The sequence below is a fragment of the Bufo gargarizans genome, chromosome 7 (assembly GCF_014858855.1).
Source record: "Bufo gargarizans isolate SCDJY-AF-19 chromosome 7, ASM1485885v1, whole genome shotgun sequence".
Classification (NCBI taxonomy): domain Eukaryota; kingdom Metazoa; phylum Chordata; class Amphibia; order Anura; family Bufonidae; genus Bufo; species Bufo gargarizans.
Window position 1 is genome coordinate 194248182 of NC_058086.1, and position 18741 is coordinate 194266922.

Genomic DNA, 18741 nt, shown 5'->3' on the forward strand with positions numbered 1-18741 from the left:
AAGGCTGACAACCCCAATAATAAAGCAACTGGACGATTAATGAATCTTATAAAAATAAAAATGTGGAAAAAAAACATTTAAAAATAAGAATGACTAAGTTTTGGTGCTTCTTGGTGCCCACATTTATTAAAATTCTCAATAGGAATATAGTACTTGCAGGTGTTGTAGTCAGAAGATATAATATCACAGACCGAGTAAGAGCAGAATGTAGACATTCTATATATTGGTAAAATACAACTACAAAGACGTATTGGCACTTATGGAATCACAATTGGCATCACTATTATTTTGGTTACCACATAACATCGTATGTGGGTAAAGCGATGAATATATAGGAAACGTCACCACCGGTATAGTAAGACCACTAATACATGGACCCACTGCAGCTCATACAAGAGTCTCTATTGCGTCAGAAAAACTGGAAGCCCCTTGGCTGGATTCACACAAGTATACTGTAGCCCTATGTGATATATGGCCTGCACTCATACTAAGGAGTTATATGGGGGTTCCGTTTCTTTCGGTTATACATGACGGAAAAAAATAGTCCTGTCGACAGGACTATTTTTTCCGTCATGTATAACCGAAAGAAACGGAACCATTATGTGTCCCCATGGAGAAAAACGGAATGCCTCTTAAAGGCTTCCGTTTTACATGCCATCCTAGAATTCCGATATACGTCTGTTATAACGGAACCTATAAAGGAATTCTATAGGCACGGAGAGAAACCCCAAGGAAGTTTTGCACCGGACCTTCTGGATTGCGGACCCATTCAAGTGAATGGGTCCACATCCGTGATGCATGGTGCACAAACAGCCGGTGCTTAATATTGCGAACCTGCTGTCTGCGGGCCGCAATACGGGCATGGCCGGGCAATGGCTGCGTGCATGAGGCCTTACTCTGTTGCCCATGTTGGAACCTGGAACGGTCGATTATAAATAATATAAAATTTTACCCAAATTTTACTACAAGACTGGAGAAATTAATAAGGAGAGCGCGTCAAATAAATCAGTGCTACAATCTTCCACGGCAGCCAACACGACTAAGAGTCCATCTACACTGACAGTTTTTTTGTGGTAAGGAGTACAAGTCATGTATATAGCAAGCCGATTGGCACTCGTTTAGCTCCATTTCATTCCTATACGGTTTCATTACTGTAGGCAGCACATCTTCGTTTCCACCAGCCAACAAACAAGGATTTTTATGCCCGCAAAAAAGATGATATCAGTTGATGAGATCAAGCGTTTGCTTGTTTGATGGTTGATCAGGCAATGACCGGGGACGATCCGAGATGACCGTTTGCCTGATCGTAGGGTCATGTGTACATGGTCCATAAAGCATCTCGACTAGGTGTCTGCAGAAGATATCCACGGTAATAGATAATCCTGGATGCACACGGCACATGTTTATTGTCAAATGATTGTTCTGCAAGAAGCCAGTACAGGGGAGAGGAGAAATCTGCCTGCACACATCAGAAACTTGCAATCGCTCGCTATTCAGAAGATGCCTTGAGGAAACTCTAGTAACCAGGCAACCAGACCCTAGACCCAAGAGATGGCAGCTGGAGCAGACAAAAGTGTGCGCGCAGAGGGGGGAGCATTTAGCTTCTCCCACAATCAATACAAACTTCCTTGTTTGGAAAAAGGAAAATCTAAATCTTTCTATTTTTAAAAAGAAACTAATAAAAAATATTTGCAGAATTTTTTCAATGTTTACATTTATTTGCATTGAAAGGCAGATTTGCAAAAATGTGTATGGAACATAAAATAAACCTAGAAACATGAAATAAGAGGATCTATCCAGAGCACATGGTATTTTCGTCATCTTCCAAGCTTTGCAGAGAGAGGGGTAAGGGGTGTTGCCATACACTCATCTATACCGGCTGCTCTATGGAAGGCATACGTCCGCAAAGTTTCAACCATAAGGCCTCATGCTCATGGTCAGTGGCCCATATAGAGAAATAAGGGCCCCAAAGCAAGGATCAAACCAGCCCCCCCACAGGACAGATGGGCTTCTGCCTAAACCCTTTTCAATGACCCTTGGGCCATTTTTCCACTGCCTCATTTGCTAAAAGTTGTTCCTTTAGAGCAGGGGTGCACAACCTGCGGCCCTCGATACCATTCTGTGCGGCCCCCAACTATCTGGTAACAGACATGTATGTCTATGTCTTGTGGCTGCTCACATGGATCTTTCATGTATTTCCCCATTAGATGGGAATCCTGGAGGTGTAACCAGACATTTATGATACATACTGTATTCAATATGCCATAAATACAGTATTTCAGTTGGTATCACCCCTTTAAGTTTTATTTTCGGCCCTTGGAATTGGTTCAGGCTCACAACGTGGCCCCCAGCCAGAAAAGGTTGTGCATCCCTGCTTTAGAGGGTAGAGTCCTGGCCAAGTTTTCACTTCCTCTTGCTCTGGGCCCCATAGCAGTCACATGGTCTGCCGCCACGGTGGTTACGCCCCTACTCATGGTCATACTATGGCTTTGTTCAACCTATAAAAATATATGGTCCCATACTACACCTCCATAAAGCATGCTATAGGATGGTCCACGATCCCCAAGACTCCTTGTGATTGTCAAATTGTGCATTCGCTCATATATGTTTGCTTGGGTTTCCTCCCACACTCCAAACACATACTGATAGGGACCTTAGATTGTTAGCTCCATTGGGGACAGCTTGATGCTAATGTCTGTAAAGTGGAATAGTAGCGCTATATATATATATATATATATATATATATATATATATTTATTAGGGCTGCACGATAAATCGAAAAAATAATCGAATCGCGATAATCGGCAAATGTGATATGGCGATTTGGCCCACCCGAAAATGCTGCGATTATATATAAAAAGGGGCCCTGGGCACATAACTGCCTTTTGCGTGTAAAGTGTTTTACTAGTGTGTGTGGGTGAAACAATCTCTCTCCTAACAGGTCCGGCCTCTGTACTCACTATCAATGCAATGCTCTGCAGCGAGCGGCAGCGAGGTGGCCGGCCAGCGCGTGACTAACGTCACTTAGCAACGCTCCTGCTTCCTGAAGTGGGAGGAGCGTTACTAAGTGACGTCAGTCACGCGCCGGCCGGCCACCTCGCTGCCGCTCGCTGCAGAGCATTGCATTGATAGTGAGTACAGAGGCCGGACCTGTTAGGAGAGAGATTGTTTCACCCACACACACTAGTAAAACACTTTACACGCAAAAGGCAGTTATGTGCCCAGTTTAGGACACACGAGGAGGACCAGCATAAGATGCTATATGTCTTAAGCTGGCCCCCCTCATGGCCCTATGTGTCCACCACACATCCCCTATAACAGTGCCATCCACAGGTCCCCCATAAGTGTCCTCCACAGGTCCCCCATAACAGCGCCCTCCACAGGTCCCCCATAACAGCGTCCTCCACAGGTCCCCCATAACAGCGTCCTCCACAGGTCCCCCATGACAGCGTCCTCCACAGGTCCCCCACACAACAGCGCCCTCCACAGATCCCCCATATAACAGCGTCCTCCACAGATCCCCCATATAACAGCGTCCTCCACAGATCCCCCATATAACAGCACCCTCCACAGATCCCCCACATAACAGCGTCCTCCACAGATCCCCCATATAACAGCGCCCTCCACAGGTCCCCCATATAACAGCGTCCTCCACAGATCCCCCATATAACAGCACCCTCCACAGATCCCCCACAACACAGCATCCTCCACAGATCCCCCACAACACAGCGTCCTCCACAGACCCCCCACATAACGGCGTCCTCCACAGATCCCCCACATAACGGCGTCCTCCACAGATCCCCCACATAACGGCGTCCTCCACAGATCCCCCACATAACGGCGTCCTCCACAGATCCCCCACATAACTGCGTCCTCCACAGATCCCCCACATAACTGCGTCCTCCACAGATCCCCCATATAACAGCACCCTCCACAGATCCCCCACAACACAGCGTCATCCACAGATCCCCCACAACTCAGCGTCATCCACAGATCCCCCATAACTATGTCATACCCAGCCGCGTCAGCGGCTCATATGGGAAAATCCAAGCAAATAGACCTCTAGCACAATTCCTTTAAAATATCGCATTGCATATCGTTATCGCAATTTTTAGGGCCCTAATCGCAATCGCACAAAATTCCCATATCGTGCAGCCCTAATATATATATATATATATATATATATATATATATATATATATATATATATATATGTGTGTGTTAAATAAATTACATGTGCCATCAGGCCATTGTTCTGTTCTATCATTGACTTTTCCTTTTGCTGAACCTAAAGCCCCTTGACAATAGCCAAACGAGCAGGCAATTATTGGGAACAAACTGTCAGTTCCCAATAATTACCTGTTGGTCAGAGGTGGTGAGAGCTGCATTTACATGCAGCAATATTCTCCTCCTCTGCATGGGGAAGATAACCCCAATCATTGGCCTGTGTAAAGGGACCTTTAGGGTGGCCAAACACATTAGGTGAACTTTGACAGACCTGTTTATCTAATATCATCAAATATGTATAGGGGTATCCAACTGGTCCCTGGTGGCAGATGCTGGGGAATGAAGGTTTGGGAATGTTGGATTTCAACTTGCCCATTTGTGTGAGATTAGCAGTAGTCAGAGGTGTCTGACAGCAGCCTAAAAGATTTTATCACTGATGACCTATCCTCAGGATAGATCATCAGTATCTGATCGGTGGGTGTCCGACACCCGGGACCCCCCGTCGATCAGCTGTTTGAGAAGGCACTGGCGCTCCTGTTAGAGCCAAGGCCTTCTCACAACTTACCAGGCACAGCGCCGTACATTGTATCGCACTACGCACTAATTACTTCTGTGGGGCTGAGCTACGCCCTAGGCCACGTGACAGATGAACATTGTCACCACTAGCCTAGGGAATGCTGAGAGAAGGCCGCTGCACTCACAGGAGTGATGCTGCCTTCTGACATCGTGGATCAGATACTGATGGCCTATCCTGAGGATAGTACATTTACTATGGTGAGAATGGCACTACTGTATTTACTTTGTTATTCGCAGGGTGCTGTTGCATTGTGTTTCTTTTTGCTTTTGTGCTTTCAGCCATGGCGACGTGCACCTGCGCATTGGGATGCGCTGACTAACCCCTATTCCTTTCTTTGCTATCCTGAGGATAGGTCATGACTGAGAATTAACATCTTGGAAACCCCTTTATGGTTGATTTACAATGCCCGATTGTGGGGCAGATGATCGGGGATGAAAGTTCCTGCAAACGCTCATTACCGATAATCTGTCTGTGAAAAGGTGCCGCTGATCACCCAATGAACATGTGAAACGCTCGTTCATCGAGGTGAGACAATCTTTCATGTGGACATCTCAGTCACCGTTTCTGGCCAGCAGATCATGCTACGTAAACAGATATCTGCTGCCCAGAAAAAATTCATCTGAATGGGGATGAGCAATGTCAGCAGCCATTACTCATCCCCATACTGTGGAGGAGATAGCTGCATGGAAATACAGAGGTCTTCTCCACCGAAGAGTAGGCAGTTGACGGGAAGGAACATTTCCATCAGGCCACATAAACCCACTCTTATTCCCGTCACCCTATTGAGCTTGCGCGTGAATAAGCAATGGAATAAATTGACAGATATCTAATTGATAGAAATATTTTATATTTTTTACGAAACAAACACTTTATATGGATAAATAACCGTTCTGTAGAGTGCCATGAAAAGGAGTTGACCCCTTAATGATTTCTTCTATGCATAGGTCTATGTCACACCCACAGAGAGAGCCCATGTCCATATGCCCTAGAGCATATGGATGTCACAGAAGGAAGAAGGGGGGTCCAAGCTCAAGATGTTTCTCCTAAGATCCAGACAAGAGAGCGGACAGCTGTGGTGGACAGACACATTTATGTATTACATGGCTGAAGGTGCGGCATGTAATACTACTGCTGCAGGGAAAAGTTATAGCTATCCACAGCTTCCCTAAAAAGTTTATGGGTACGACTACACAAGAAAGTTATGCAACATTTCATAAAATGTATTTCAATGGTGTTGCAATGCAACATGCTGAGACGCAACACTTGCAAAAAATCCTTCCAAGTCGGATCACAGTTGCATCACAGTCGCAGCATGGTGACACCATTGAAATAAATGATATGAAGCGTTGTGCGACTTTCTTGACACTATTTGAATAAATTATACGAAATTTCGCCATGTAGCTACACACTTTTGTGTAGTGCGACTTTTCTGCAACTTGCTGCCGATACACAGCCATAACCTAAAACAATTTATATGTATGGAAAAATATATTTCTATCCATTTATTTTGACTACTTTTTTGTGCCATGAACACAATGATTAATATTATTATTATAGGGTCTTGTTATAGGGTGTATGAACATCTGTCATTCCAATTCTACATCTACTATTATCATGAGGATTACCAATCAGATAATGTTCCACTCAGCAGCCATAAACTGACAATGGATTACTTATCTATATAGGAGGTTTTATAATTTGCTTTGACTGCTACAAAATGACAATAGTTTAATGGCATAGCACTGCCGAAATAAAAAAGAAAAGCAGCCAAAAATGATAAAACTAACTACGGTAAATGAATGGTTTCTATGAATATTTAGTTTAAAAAAAAAAAATATAACACTTGCTGATGGAGGTGTCCCTTCAAGTACACTGCTGTAAAAATATAATTATCAGAGCACTATAACAGGTTGTGTCTTACGTAATGCTGCTAATGTTCACAGTGTATCGTATCCCAACTCTACTGCATTTGGGGTTAAAAAACATTTTTTTAATAGGTCTTTATTTAAAAAACAAATCAACATTTAGTTTTTCTTCTAAAGCCTTCTCTTTTAGTATACATGCAGTTTAATGCTTTCTGCTTTACACTGAATCCGTCAAGGAGCTACACCGATGGCTCCATGTGTTGTCCTTCTCTCTAATCTCCTGACAGCTCATAAACACCCATTACAGTGATCCCTCAAGATACAATGGCCTCAGAATACTATATTTTCAACATACAATGGTCTTTTCTGACCCATCGTAAGTTGAAACTAGACTCAACATACAATGCTAACTCAGATCCAAACCAATCAAGGTCACTTCTCTGGTAAAATAGCTTTATTAGTTGGTAGTTAGCAGTTGTCCCTGACTGTTATATAAGGACTTGTTTTATTTGTCTTAGATATCTGCTTATTTTTCTTAAATCTTCATTTTCTCTTATCTTGGATGACATTTTGGGTCTTTGGAACCAATTACTCAACTTACAATGGTCATTCTGGAAATTTGTAACTTGAGGGACCACTGTATAGCTAAATTCTTATCAAACTGATGAAAGTTAACAATGTTCTCACAGGGAGAAATGGTCTGCAGATACCCTGAAAGTGAAGTCTATAAAACAAAAACAGTTGATAAATATTAATAAAGACCAACTGAAAAAATTATGTTTAGCCCAAATTGAATAAAAAAGCAAAAAAACTGCCCCCAAAGGTGTCCATAGCGTTTAAGACCCCTAAACATCAATAACACCTCAGTACACTGCATGATATGCAGTCACTGGAGATGAGCTAATGGGCTCTAAAATTCAGGAATTCAACCCAGATTTTCCCAAAAAAAGTTCGGATTTGAATGAATTAAAACTTTTTGCTATTCGCTCAATTCAGGAGAAGAGAGAGATTACAGAGAGAGAGAGAGAGAGATTTCCAGGCACTTGCGATTTGGGTAAAATTTATTCGGACAACCAGATTCAGCCACAAATCAAATTTTAATAAATTTGTTCATCTCTGAACAATCACATAGTCATAGGTAGAGATGAGGAAAATTTGATTCGGCTGCTTCCCTGAACTGCATGGCTTTGTCACAAAGTGCATTTCTTTCTATGTCAGGTGCAATGACAGAGAATGGCGATGGCGCCTCGTTCAGCGAGATTATGGAGAATTCTTTCATCTCTGATCGAGGCACCTGAGATTAACATTGAGAGCTTTCAGGGGTTAATCCGGTAAAAAAAAAACAAAAAAAAACCTCACCATATCCATTTGATAACGAAGAGGTTGCGACAGCCATCTTCACATGTCACCGCATGCAACGACCTCTTCGTGCACAAATGGATGAGATGAGTATGTATTTTTTCACAGCGAATCAAGTTTTTCCTGAAATTCGGATCTAAGTCCACTTTGGATACTTTGATTCGCTCAACACTAGTCATAGGCTATAATGGCAGCAGTGTAGAAAGAGGATGACACAATGCTCGAATGGCAGTGGTTGGGTATGATCTTGCACACACCCAACAATTCAATAAGGGTACGTTCACACGGTGAGGTTTCTGTATGCAGTTTTGGAAGCCAAAACACGGCCATCTTGCATGAATATCCAGCGCTAAATTTTGCGCGTCATACGTCTCCGCGCATGAGATTTTGCGCGGGATCTTCAAGAAAGATGGCTGAAGCGGCCTCCACGTGCTGAAATGGATAAGGGAAGTATGATTTTTTTTTAAATTTCTACCGCCATTTCACAGAAAATCTAATCGCTACCACAAAGCACAAGGAAATTCGGCTTCGAGGCAAAACAAATTTTTCCTGAAATTCGAATCGAAGTCCACTTCGTTAACTTCGATACGCTCAACACTACTAATCTTCTTCTACCAACAGTCAATAAGTAAAGGAGGAAGGAAGCATGAAAAACCCTAAAAACAAAGGCAGGGTCACACATCCATTGAAGCTATTACTACAGTGGCAGGATCCCCTACGGGCAGATAAGATGCCCATTTATGAAGAATAAAAACGTATTCATGGCGCTATGATCTATTAAATCACCAGGAACTAGTAACAGAACCAAGCCACCAGTAAACCAATTTCCAAGATCTTATCATCATACCAGGCAGAAATTCATAAATAGTTCTTAGATACAACATTTATTCCGGACATGGTGCAAACACAAACAGAATGATATCCACATTAGGCCTAAGAAACCCCAGTGTTATGACAGCAGCACCAGAGGAACGAAGGTCTGAACCTTCTTCCTGAATACAGAACCACTTAGTCATCAGAGAATTTCCATGAAAAGAAGATTTGTTGAGGATCTATGAGAACATTTCCATTCAATGATTGCAAAGGTGGCCATACACATTCGATTAAAGGGGTTGTTAGGCCTAGAAGTTAAAAAATCCAGCAGTTGGAAGACATGTCCCATTTAAAAAGCAAAAAACACTGACCTGTCTGCAGTTCCACCTTTCCAGCACCACGTTCCCATCCTATTTCTGTTCCAGCCGGACTGCAAGTGGCTTGGTCCAGTGACCACTGCACCCAATCAATGACCTTAGCGGTCACATGTGGTTGAGCGGCACAAAGTAGTGACATGCAATTCAAGCACATGTGACTACCTGAGGCCAGTGACTGTCTGCAGTGGTCACCGAACCAAACCCATTCCAGTCCAGCCAGGACCCAAAAAAGCTGAGAACAAGGCAGCGGTGCTGGAATGATAGGACTGTGAGTGTTTTTTTTTTTTGTTTTCTTAATGTTTTCTTTCTGAACCAGTTAGAGCATCTTCAGCTCTGCTGGACATGAGGCCACAGCTTGAAGCCTCAGAATACAGGAGAAGAAAGTTTTCCCTGGAAAAATCAGACTACCAGAGAGAAGTTGCAGCACCCAGAGACAGCTATCCTGTCAGCACAGCAGAGCCAGAGAGCAACAGATGTAGCAGAGACGAGTTTGCCTGCCAGTTCATGCTAAAGCCTGCTGGAACCAAGACAAAGTTTGAAGACTGTTTTGATGAATTTTTTTTAAAGTAAAGCTGCTGTTCAACTATATACAAGGTCTGGACTCAAGTTATTTCTTTATCCCCTAGTACTGCTACCCCTATTTCTCTGCTTCCTATGACAACGCCTGGGTTCCAGCCGTATCCAGGTAGGAGCACCGTGACACGTGCACAAAACTGTTAAGGGACCTTATAGGCTACCCTACACCACTCTGGCATTCCTTCACCTGGGTACCATCATACACTACATTACTAAAAGGGGCCTTGTGACCGTGTTGCTTCACTGCAACTGACGTCATGACAAACATTTGCTTTAAGGGACCCATGGCCATTGTGCGTGCTTCGCACTTACTCCCCTCTCCCCATTTAGAACACATTTGGCTGACAGCTATATAACGTGTATGGCCAACCTTAACTACTAGACCTCCAGTTCACTGCAGAATCACTTAAAAAATCTATCATGGTTGTATGTTCAGTTAGTAGTTAACATCTAGAAATCTTCTTGAATCCAAAGAACAGAATATTGAAAGACCGAGCCCAAAATCCATCATTCCTTTACATTCGAGGGTGCCGACAGTAGACATTGTACATGTTATAGGGTTGAAATTCAACATGCCTGATCCTCCTTTCACTAAACTTCATCTGTGGGCGAAACGACCAGAGCTCCTCATACATAGAATGTGTCGGCAGATAAGAACCATTTGGCCCATCTAGTCTGCCCAATATACTAAGTACTATGGATAGCCCCCGGCCCCATCTTATTTGAAGGATGGCCTTATGCCTATCCCATGCATGCTTAAACTCCTTCACTGTATTTGCAGCTGCCACTTCTGCAGGAAGGCTATTCCATGCATCCACTACTCTCTCAGTAAAGTAATACTTCCTGATATTACTTTTAAACCTTTGCCCCTCTAATTTAAAACTATGTCCTCTTGTAGCAGTTTTTCTTCTTTTAAATCTTCTCTCCTCTTTTACCTTGTTGATTCCCTTTATGTATTTAGAAGTTTTTTATCATATTCCCTCTGTCTCGTCTTTCTTCCAAGCTATACATGTTAAGGTCCTTTAATCTTTCCTGGTAAGTTTTATCCTGCAATCCATGTACCAGTTTAGTAGCTCTTCTCTGAACTCTCTCCACATGAGATTGTTAGCGGGACTCATTACAAATGTCTGTGGAGGCAATTATCAGGAAGGAACTGTTTCTTCCTGATAACATTTACATGCAGTCATCACCTCCACTGTATGGGAACGAGCGATGAGTGCCGCTATTGCTTTTCCTGGTAGGGATTCATTATTTCTCGGCAGCAGAGCCCTGTGCACACAGCACAACCTGCTGCCCAGAAACAACGATTTAGGTGTCCCCATAAATGACCATTTCACATGATGAACGAGCATTTTGCATCTGCGACACCTTTACATGGGCTGATTATCAGGAAGGATCTTTTGTGCTAACGTTCATGCCTGATAATTGGCCCAACAACCGCCCTGTGTAAATCCGGCTTTAGAATCGGTCGGTAAAAACAATCCAACAACTAAGGTATCTTCTACGTGTGGTCAGCAGAAAACAAAGAACCCATTGTTGGGTAGGTCTTACCCATATCTACTACTGATGCATGACAAAGGACAGGTCACTATTTGCACAAAGGGACTCCCTGCCTCTTAGGTGATCACATCAGAGAGCTCATTTCTAGAACAAAAAAAACAAACTACTAAGTCTACCTCCTTACCTTAAAGGGGTTGTCTGAGATAATTATAAATCTAGGACAATGACTACAATGTCTTCAAATAAATTAAAAAATATGATCGACTTACCCGCTTCTCCAGAACCGTTGTCTTGCCGTTTGTTTACAAAGAGCAGCGGTGCCTGGATTCGGCAAGTCACAGCTGCAGCCAATTTTTTTATTTTTTATTTTAAGACATTGTAGGGGGGTGTCAGATTTTAAATGAGGTACAATATTTAGCTTGTAATTCTAGTGAATGCATAAGTGTCCATATACATTGATTAACGGTCAGCCAGCATCTTCCAATTGTCCTATAAACAGGCACGCTTGGCTGTTTATTTCAATGGGAAGAGCCTGGAGTCGAGAAGCCACCCGAAAATTTCATTTACTGCCAAAAATCAAGATTGTCAAAGTTTTGTCTAATGTGTTTGTGTGACTGGTGGCCTACTCTCAAGATACATTATCATTATCAGAAGATTGGCAGGGTTCAACACCCCGCATCCCCACCGATCAGCTGCTACATTGTAGCTCCAGCACTGGAAGTCGGTGCTAGAACGACAGAGCTGTGTCCACTGTGTAAGGGCTCGTTCACACGAACATGTGAAGCCTGTGCTGTGGACCGCAAATTGCGGTCCGCAATGCATGGGCACTGTCCGTGGGGCAGTTGCATGGGGATCGCAGACCCATTCACTTGAATGGGTCCGCAGTCCTTCCGTTCCGCAAAAATATAGAGGAAGTGCTATCTTTTTGCGGTGCGGAAGCACGGAACGGAACCCCAGAAAGCACTCCGTAGTGCTTCTGTAGTGTCCTGTTCCGTTCTTCCGTTCCGCATCTCTGGATTTGCGGACCCATTGAAATGAATGGGTACGCATTTGTGATGCGGAATGGCCACGGAACGGTGCCCGTGTATTGCAGGTCCGCAATATGGCAACGGGCATCACTCGTTCATGTAAACGAGCCCTAAAGGACACAACTGGTAACTGCAGTACTGCTCCTAATGGAGTGAATGGGAAGAGTGCTGCTGTAACCGGATCTCATCTCTACACAACGGATGGAGCTGTATAGTTTCCAGCACCAGAGCTACCAGATAACATCTGATTGGCGGGAATGCAGGCTGTTGGGTCCCTGCCGACCTGATACTAATGGTCTAGCTTGAGGATAGACCATCAATATCAAAATCCTGAACACCACCACCCGTAACTTGGTTGGTCTGGGCCTCTAGTCATGGCTTGGTCTTGATTTTTGGCTTTCATGCTCTTCAGGATGTCGATGCTTAACCCTCTAAGGACAGTTTTTGGTTTTTTTTTACCTACACTAATGATTGGTGATCCATCTGAACATGGAGCTACATTGACCACAAAAACAGTTGAACAGTTACGTTGAATTCAAGAAGTATTGCCAACACACTGTTTTCTTTTGTGGTATCATGCACCAAATATTGGGCTCATATGTAGGGTTGAGCGAATTGAAGTATCTGAAGTGGACTTCGATACGAATTTCAGGGAAAATGTGAATCGCCGCAAAGCTGAATTTTCTCGTGCTTCATGGTAACTAATCAATTTTCACTGAAATGCCATTATTATTTTAAATTCAGACTCACCTCATCCATTTGAGCGCGAAGAGGCCACTGCAGCCATCTTGATTGAAGATCCCTCACGCTGTGATGCAAGAAGTCACCATTGCGCGGGATATTCAATCAACTTTGTGCTCAAATGGTTAAGGTATTATTTTTTAACTGATTAACCCCTTAAAGCCCTCATTTTTTTAATCTCAGATGCCGCGATCAGCCTATGAACATGGTATCTTGAGCGGTTTAACGACTGAATCATTGCATCCACTACTTGCAAAGAAATGCGCTTTGTATAGAAGCAATTCGTCATGAAGCAATTTCTTTGTGAAATTCGGTGAAGCAGCTGAATCGAATTTAAGTAAACTTCGCTCAACACTACTCATGTGGCCTGATTCAAGTACAATCACCCTATCAGGGTAAGGGTCCATTCACACGTCCGTTGTTTCTTTCCTGATCTGTTCCGTTTTTTGCGGAACAGATCTGGACCAGATCTGGACCCATTCATTTTCAATGGGTCCTGAAAAAAAAAATCAGACATTCTGCTGTCCGATTTTTTTTCAGGACCCATTGAAAATGAATGGGTCCAGATCTGTTCCGCAAAAAACGGAACAGATCAGGAAAGAAACAACGGACGTGTGAATGGACCCTAACAGTGAGAAGCATAGTAGTAGTAGTATACCGTGGGGTAACAGTGAGAAGCATGGTAGTAGTAGTATACCGTGAGGTAACAGTGAGAAGCATGGTAGTAGTAGTATACCGTGGGGTAACAGTGAGAAGCATGGTAGTAGTAGTATACCGTGGGGTAACAGTGAGAAGCATGGTAGTAGTAGTATACCGTGGGGTAACAGTGAGAAGCATGGCAGTAGTAGTATACCGTGGGGTAACAGTGAGAAGCATGGTAGTAGTAGTATACCGTGGGGTAACAGTGAGAAGCATGGTAGTAGTAGTATACCGAGGGATAACAGTGAGAAGCATAGTAGTAGTATACCGTGGGGTAACAGTGAGAAGCATGGTGGTAGTAGTAGTATACTGTGGGGTAACAGTGAGAAGCATGGTAGTAGTAGTATACCGTGGGGTAATAGTGACAAGCATAGTAGTAGTATACCGTGGGGTAACAGTGAAGCATGGTAGTAGTAGTATACCGTGGGGTAATAGTGAGAAGCATGGTAGTAGTAGTATACCGTGGGGTAACAGTGAAGCATGGTAGTAGTAGTATACCGTGGGGTAATAGTGACAAGCATAGTAGTAGTATACCGTGGGGTAACAGTGAAGCATGGTAGTAGTAGTATACCGTGGGGTAATAGTGAGAAGCATGGTAGTAGTAGTATACCGTGGGGTAACAGTGAAGCATGGTAGTAGTAGTATACCGTGGGGTAATAGTGAGAAGCATGGTAGTAGTAGTATACCGTGGGGTAACAGTGAGAAGCATGGTAGTAGTAGTATACCGTGGGGTAACAGTGAGAAGCATGGTAGTAGTAGTATACCGTGGGGTAACAGTGAGAAGTATAGTAGTAGTAGTAGTATACTGTGGGGTAACAGTGAGAAGCATAGTAGTAGTAGTATACCGTGGGGTAACATTGAGAAGTATAGTAGTAGTAGTAGTATACTGTGGGGTAACAGTGAGAAGCATAGTAGTAGTAGTATACCGTGGGGTAACATTGAGAAGCATGGTAGTAGTAGTAGTAGTATACTGTGGGGTAACAGTGAGAAGCATAGTAGTAGTAGTATACCGTGGGGTAACAGTGAGAAGTATAGTAGTAGTAGTATACCGTGGGGTAACAGTGAGAAGCATAGTAGTAGTAGTATACCGTGGGGTAACATTGAGAAGTATAGTAGTAGTAGTAGTATACTGTGGGGTAACAGTGAGAAGCATAGTAGTAGTAGTATACCGTGGGGTAACATTGAGAAGCATGGTAGTAGTAGTATACCGCTGACTGCTCGTTGTGGCATGATGCCATGTGAGGCTTCTACTACAGAAAGCCAGCGATGATGGTTTGTTTGTCAGCACTGCTTTCTCGCTTCCATAATAGACAGAAAAATAAATAAATTCTTATTTTGCCTGGACAATTAGTCAAGGTTTTATGAGGACACATCGTTCAAAATCCCATTTCTGAATTTTCACTCTGCAATTTTGCAATCAGATTAACAAATTACAAGAGTTTGCAAATGGTTTAATTATCCTGTAATCAGGTCTGCTGAGACACATATTTTCAAATGAATTATTCTATAAGAAAATTGTAAAATGCATCATTTATATAGCAGTGAACTAGACTCAAAAGATGTAAACTGTAATGCGTTGAGGCAGAAATAAGTTGAGGGACATAAAGGAGAACCATCTAAACCATCAGTTAAAGAAGTCCTCTTCCTTTGCCGCCGATTGCTAAAGTGAGGGGGTAGAAGTGATATGCCATGAATGTCCCAGGATGGGCTAAACCTCTAAGGTGGCCATACACCTTCAATAGCTGTCAGCTGAATACTCATTTGGCCAACGTCTCTCTCTCTCTCTTGACTCCCCTATACACATACATGCTCAAGAGTCTGGAGCTCCCCATACATGTTAAACTGTGAACCAGTCCTGACAAAAACATCTAGTTCGGCTGACCATAGTTCAATGTGGTGCTGTGCCTTGATAAAAGCAGACCTTCTGGAAAGTGATCCCTTTAAAGGAAACGTGTATCTTTCTTTTGTACATTAAGCTCTCGGATCATACCTTCATATGTCCCAACTTCAAGTAGCGTTCCACTCTGTTCCAGTGCCAAAAACTCCTGTATAGTCAGAAATCTGTAGTCCACACCAGGGACTTCTCCTTCTCTAGGTGGGCGTGTTGTGCCTACAAAGAAGAAAAGAAATCAACATTAAAACAGAAGAAATTGTTTCAAATGTCATTTAAAGTGAACAATAAACAAACACAAAAAGAGATAATTGGATACTTAGAGACAAACAATGAGATTCCATCTGTTGTGGCACTGAGATGGGATTTGCTAGTGATTGAAGTTCCAGATGAACAAGCCATCAACTTCCCCCCAACAAAGATTATCTGAAACTGGACATGGACATGGACTCTAATCATCTAATTGTATCTTTGCCCGATAACATTACGAACACAACCACATATGGTGCAAAACCTCTAAAACTGCCCTACAATAAAAGAAAGAATGTCATGATGTCTATGTACAATTTTATAAAGAGTCTACCAATACATTTTGGCCACAGAAGAGTCTATCCACTGAAACCCTCTACAGACAACGTCCTACTACACTGTGAGACTGAGGCCTCAAATGATCCAACATCTGGTCTATGACATACAACCACAGGGAGGGACAATGACACCAGCTGTCAGCTTCAGACAACACATACTAGCTAGATTGCCCTCAGCAAGAGAAAACCAGCTCCGGCCCTGTGACGCACAGTATTCGGATTTACAAGCAAATGATCACAAATGTAACACTCTCCGACAGTAGTCAAGGACATTCCAAAGGCTTGTCTATGAAATATCTCATGTAGGTTCAGTGTAGCAGTGAGATCCATCTTTGGTGCTGGGGCTGAAGTGTAAACATGATCTTTTGGAGAGTGGAGTCCAAAGCCAAACAGCACAGAGTCCTATCCATACTACTTCACCATCAGCAGTGATAGGGAGGTAATCCTGACAACGAGCACAGAAAGAACTGACTGGACGGAAGGGCGACGTGTATAGAATGATAAATAACAGACAGATGGGCAGATGGAGAGTGGAAAGTTAGGAAGCCATATAGCTAGATAATCAGATATGAGATAGATAGATATAATATATATAAATAGGGATAGATAGATCAAAGAGAAAAATAGGAGACAGATAATGGATGGATATATAGGTAGATAGATAGATAGATGGATAGATAGATAGAAAAATAGATAGATAGATCGATAGATGGATAGAAAAATAGATAGATAGATAGATAGATAGAAAAATAGATAGATAGTCGGATACATAGATAGACAGAAACATAGATAGATAGATTGATAGAGATAGATAGATAGATACATATATAGTCAGATAGATACATAGATCGATAGATACATAGACCAAAGGGATAAATAGAGAGATAGATAATGGATGGATAGAAACATAGATAGATAGATAGATAGATAGATAGATAGTCTACAGACCAAAGAAGTGTAAGGCAGGTTCAACTTGATGGCTACTTTTCCAACTGTTACAACTAACTATATCCCTATTACATACTGTATACAGGTAATATGCAACAAGAAACAAGCCCTAATGATCCACTCTCACGCTGAGACAAGGGTGCATTCATTCTCTGTGCAGAAATTGGGTGGAATATTGGGTGGTGACCCGCACAGGACTGCTTCGAGCAAAAAAGGTGTTTCAATAGCACAGAGAGATTTACAGCCACCCACGATCCTGACAGCGAGGTTTAAATATTTATTCTGTGGTAGGAGGATGCAAATCATTTTAATTAAAATAATATTAGCAGGCACAAGCCTTCAGCTTTCTAACAAAACTATGGAGGTGGCAAACAGCGATGTGCTGAGAAAATGCTTTTAAGGTTTCTACTGTCTTACACCATTTTGGTGATAATAGAGATCTGCAGATGTAGCAGTGCTGGATTTGTCATTCAACTCTCTTTTTTGGATACCATGAAAATTTTTCTATAGAAAGCCTATGAGTATGTGATATAATGACATGTATTATATTAATCATGTTGGTCTTACATATTTGCTAATGGGACTGTCTTATGAAGACTCCCCCTTTAGATATGTCCTATTAGGTCCTATGGATATCATAGAAGTGGAGGACTTCTGTGTACTACATAGTTGTCCGTTCATTTGACTGGCTGCATGTAATACTTCACTTCTCCTCCAGAGGCCGCTGCTGGTAACAGGTTATGACCAGATCAGTGTTGATCAACTGATCACCAGGTCAACTTAGGTGTTGTCTGAAGGTGGAGTTTCTATGGAAAGCCATGCACATCCATATTCCATGCAGGCTTTTGGTTACACACCAGTGTCGTATATCAGTGCCCTATCATTGCAGTGCAGCCATCTTATCTACTCCTTTGTACACATTATCTGATATAATGTCAGGGCTGGAATTCTCTAGATAATTGACTTGGATTTGAGCAAATATTTAAAACAGCGGAGGAGAGGAGAGGCAGGGTGGGCAGGGAGGTGTGAAGCCGGCCTCCCCCCACTGCCTCCTGACTGTAGTGACAAGCTGTTTGCTGGACACACTGCTTGGCAGATGGCAAAATCAAAGGGTTCTTCTGCCGTCTGGATGCCTACAATGATTACAAACCTCACTTGAAACAAACCCACAATGTTTGCTTTCTAAAAGGAGCAAAGCAAAGAGATTTTGCATAAAAAGTGTTTGAGTTGTTACAGCGCTGATTTCTAGATTCACAGCGGAAGCGCTTCCTCCCGCAGATTGCATTTGAAGTCTAAAAATAAGTAAAAAGTCAAAAAATGGAAATAACCATATTGAGTTTAGGAAAGTAAGTGCCGTACAGGATTGCTGCTTCCACATACGCTCAAAGTCATGAAAGCCATAAAGCTGGCCATACACATTAGACGTCAACTCAACCCACCGACTTTGGAAGAAACGGTTGACCATCAAATATGTATAGGAGGGTCCCAAATCCCAACTTTCCCACAGTGGTAAATGCCAAGGGAAAAAATAAGATCATGCTGTTGGATGTAAA

General features: G+C 42.6%; 1 protein-coding gene across 9 annotated transcripts in view; it reads right to left on the minus strand.

Moving 5' to 3' along the window:
* The window catches only part of MAGI1 (membrane associated guanylate kinase, WW and PDZ domain containing 1), a 437602-nt gene that overhangs the window by 106482 nt on the left and 312379 nt on the right, over positions 1–18741 (minus strand). For all 9 annotated transcript variants that reach the window (XM_044302329.1, XM_044302331.1, XM_044302333.1 and 6 more), the window contains exon 3: positions 15753–15872. In XM_044302329.1, the coding sequence (XP_044158264.1) occupies positions 15753–15872 (120 nt within the window). The remainder of the gene's footprint in view (positions 1–15752; positions 15873–18741) is intronic.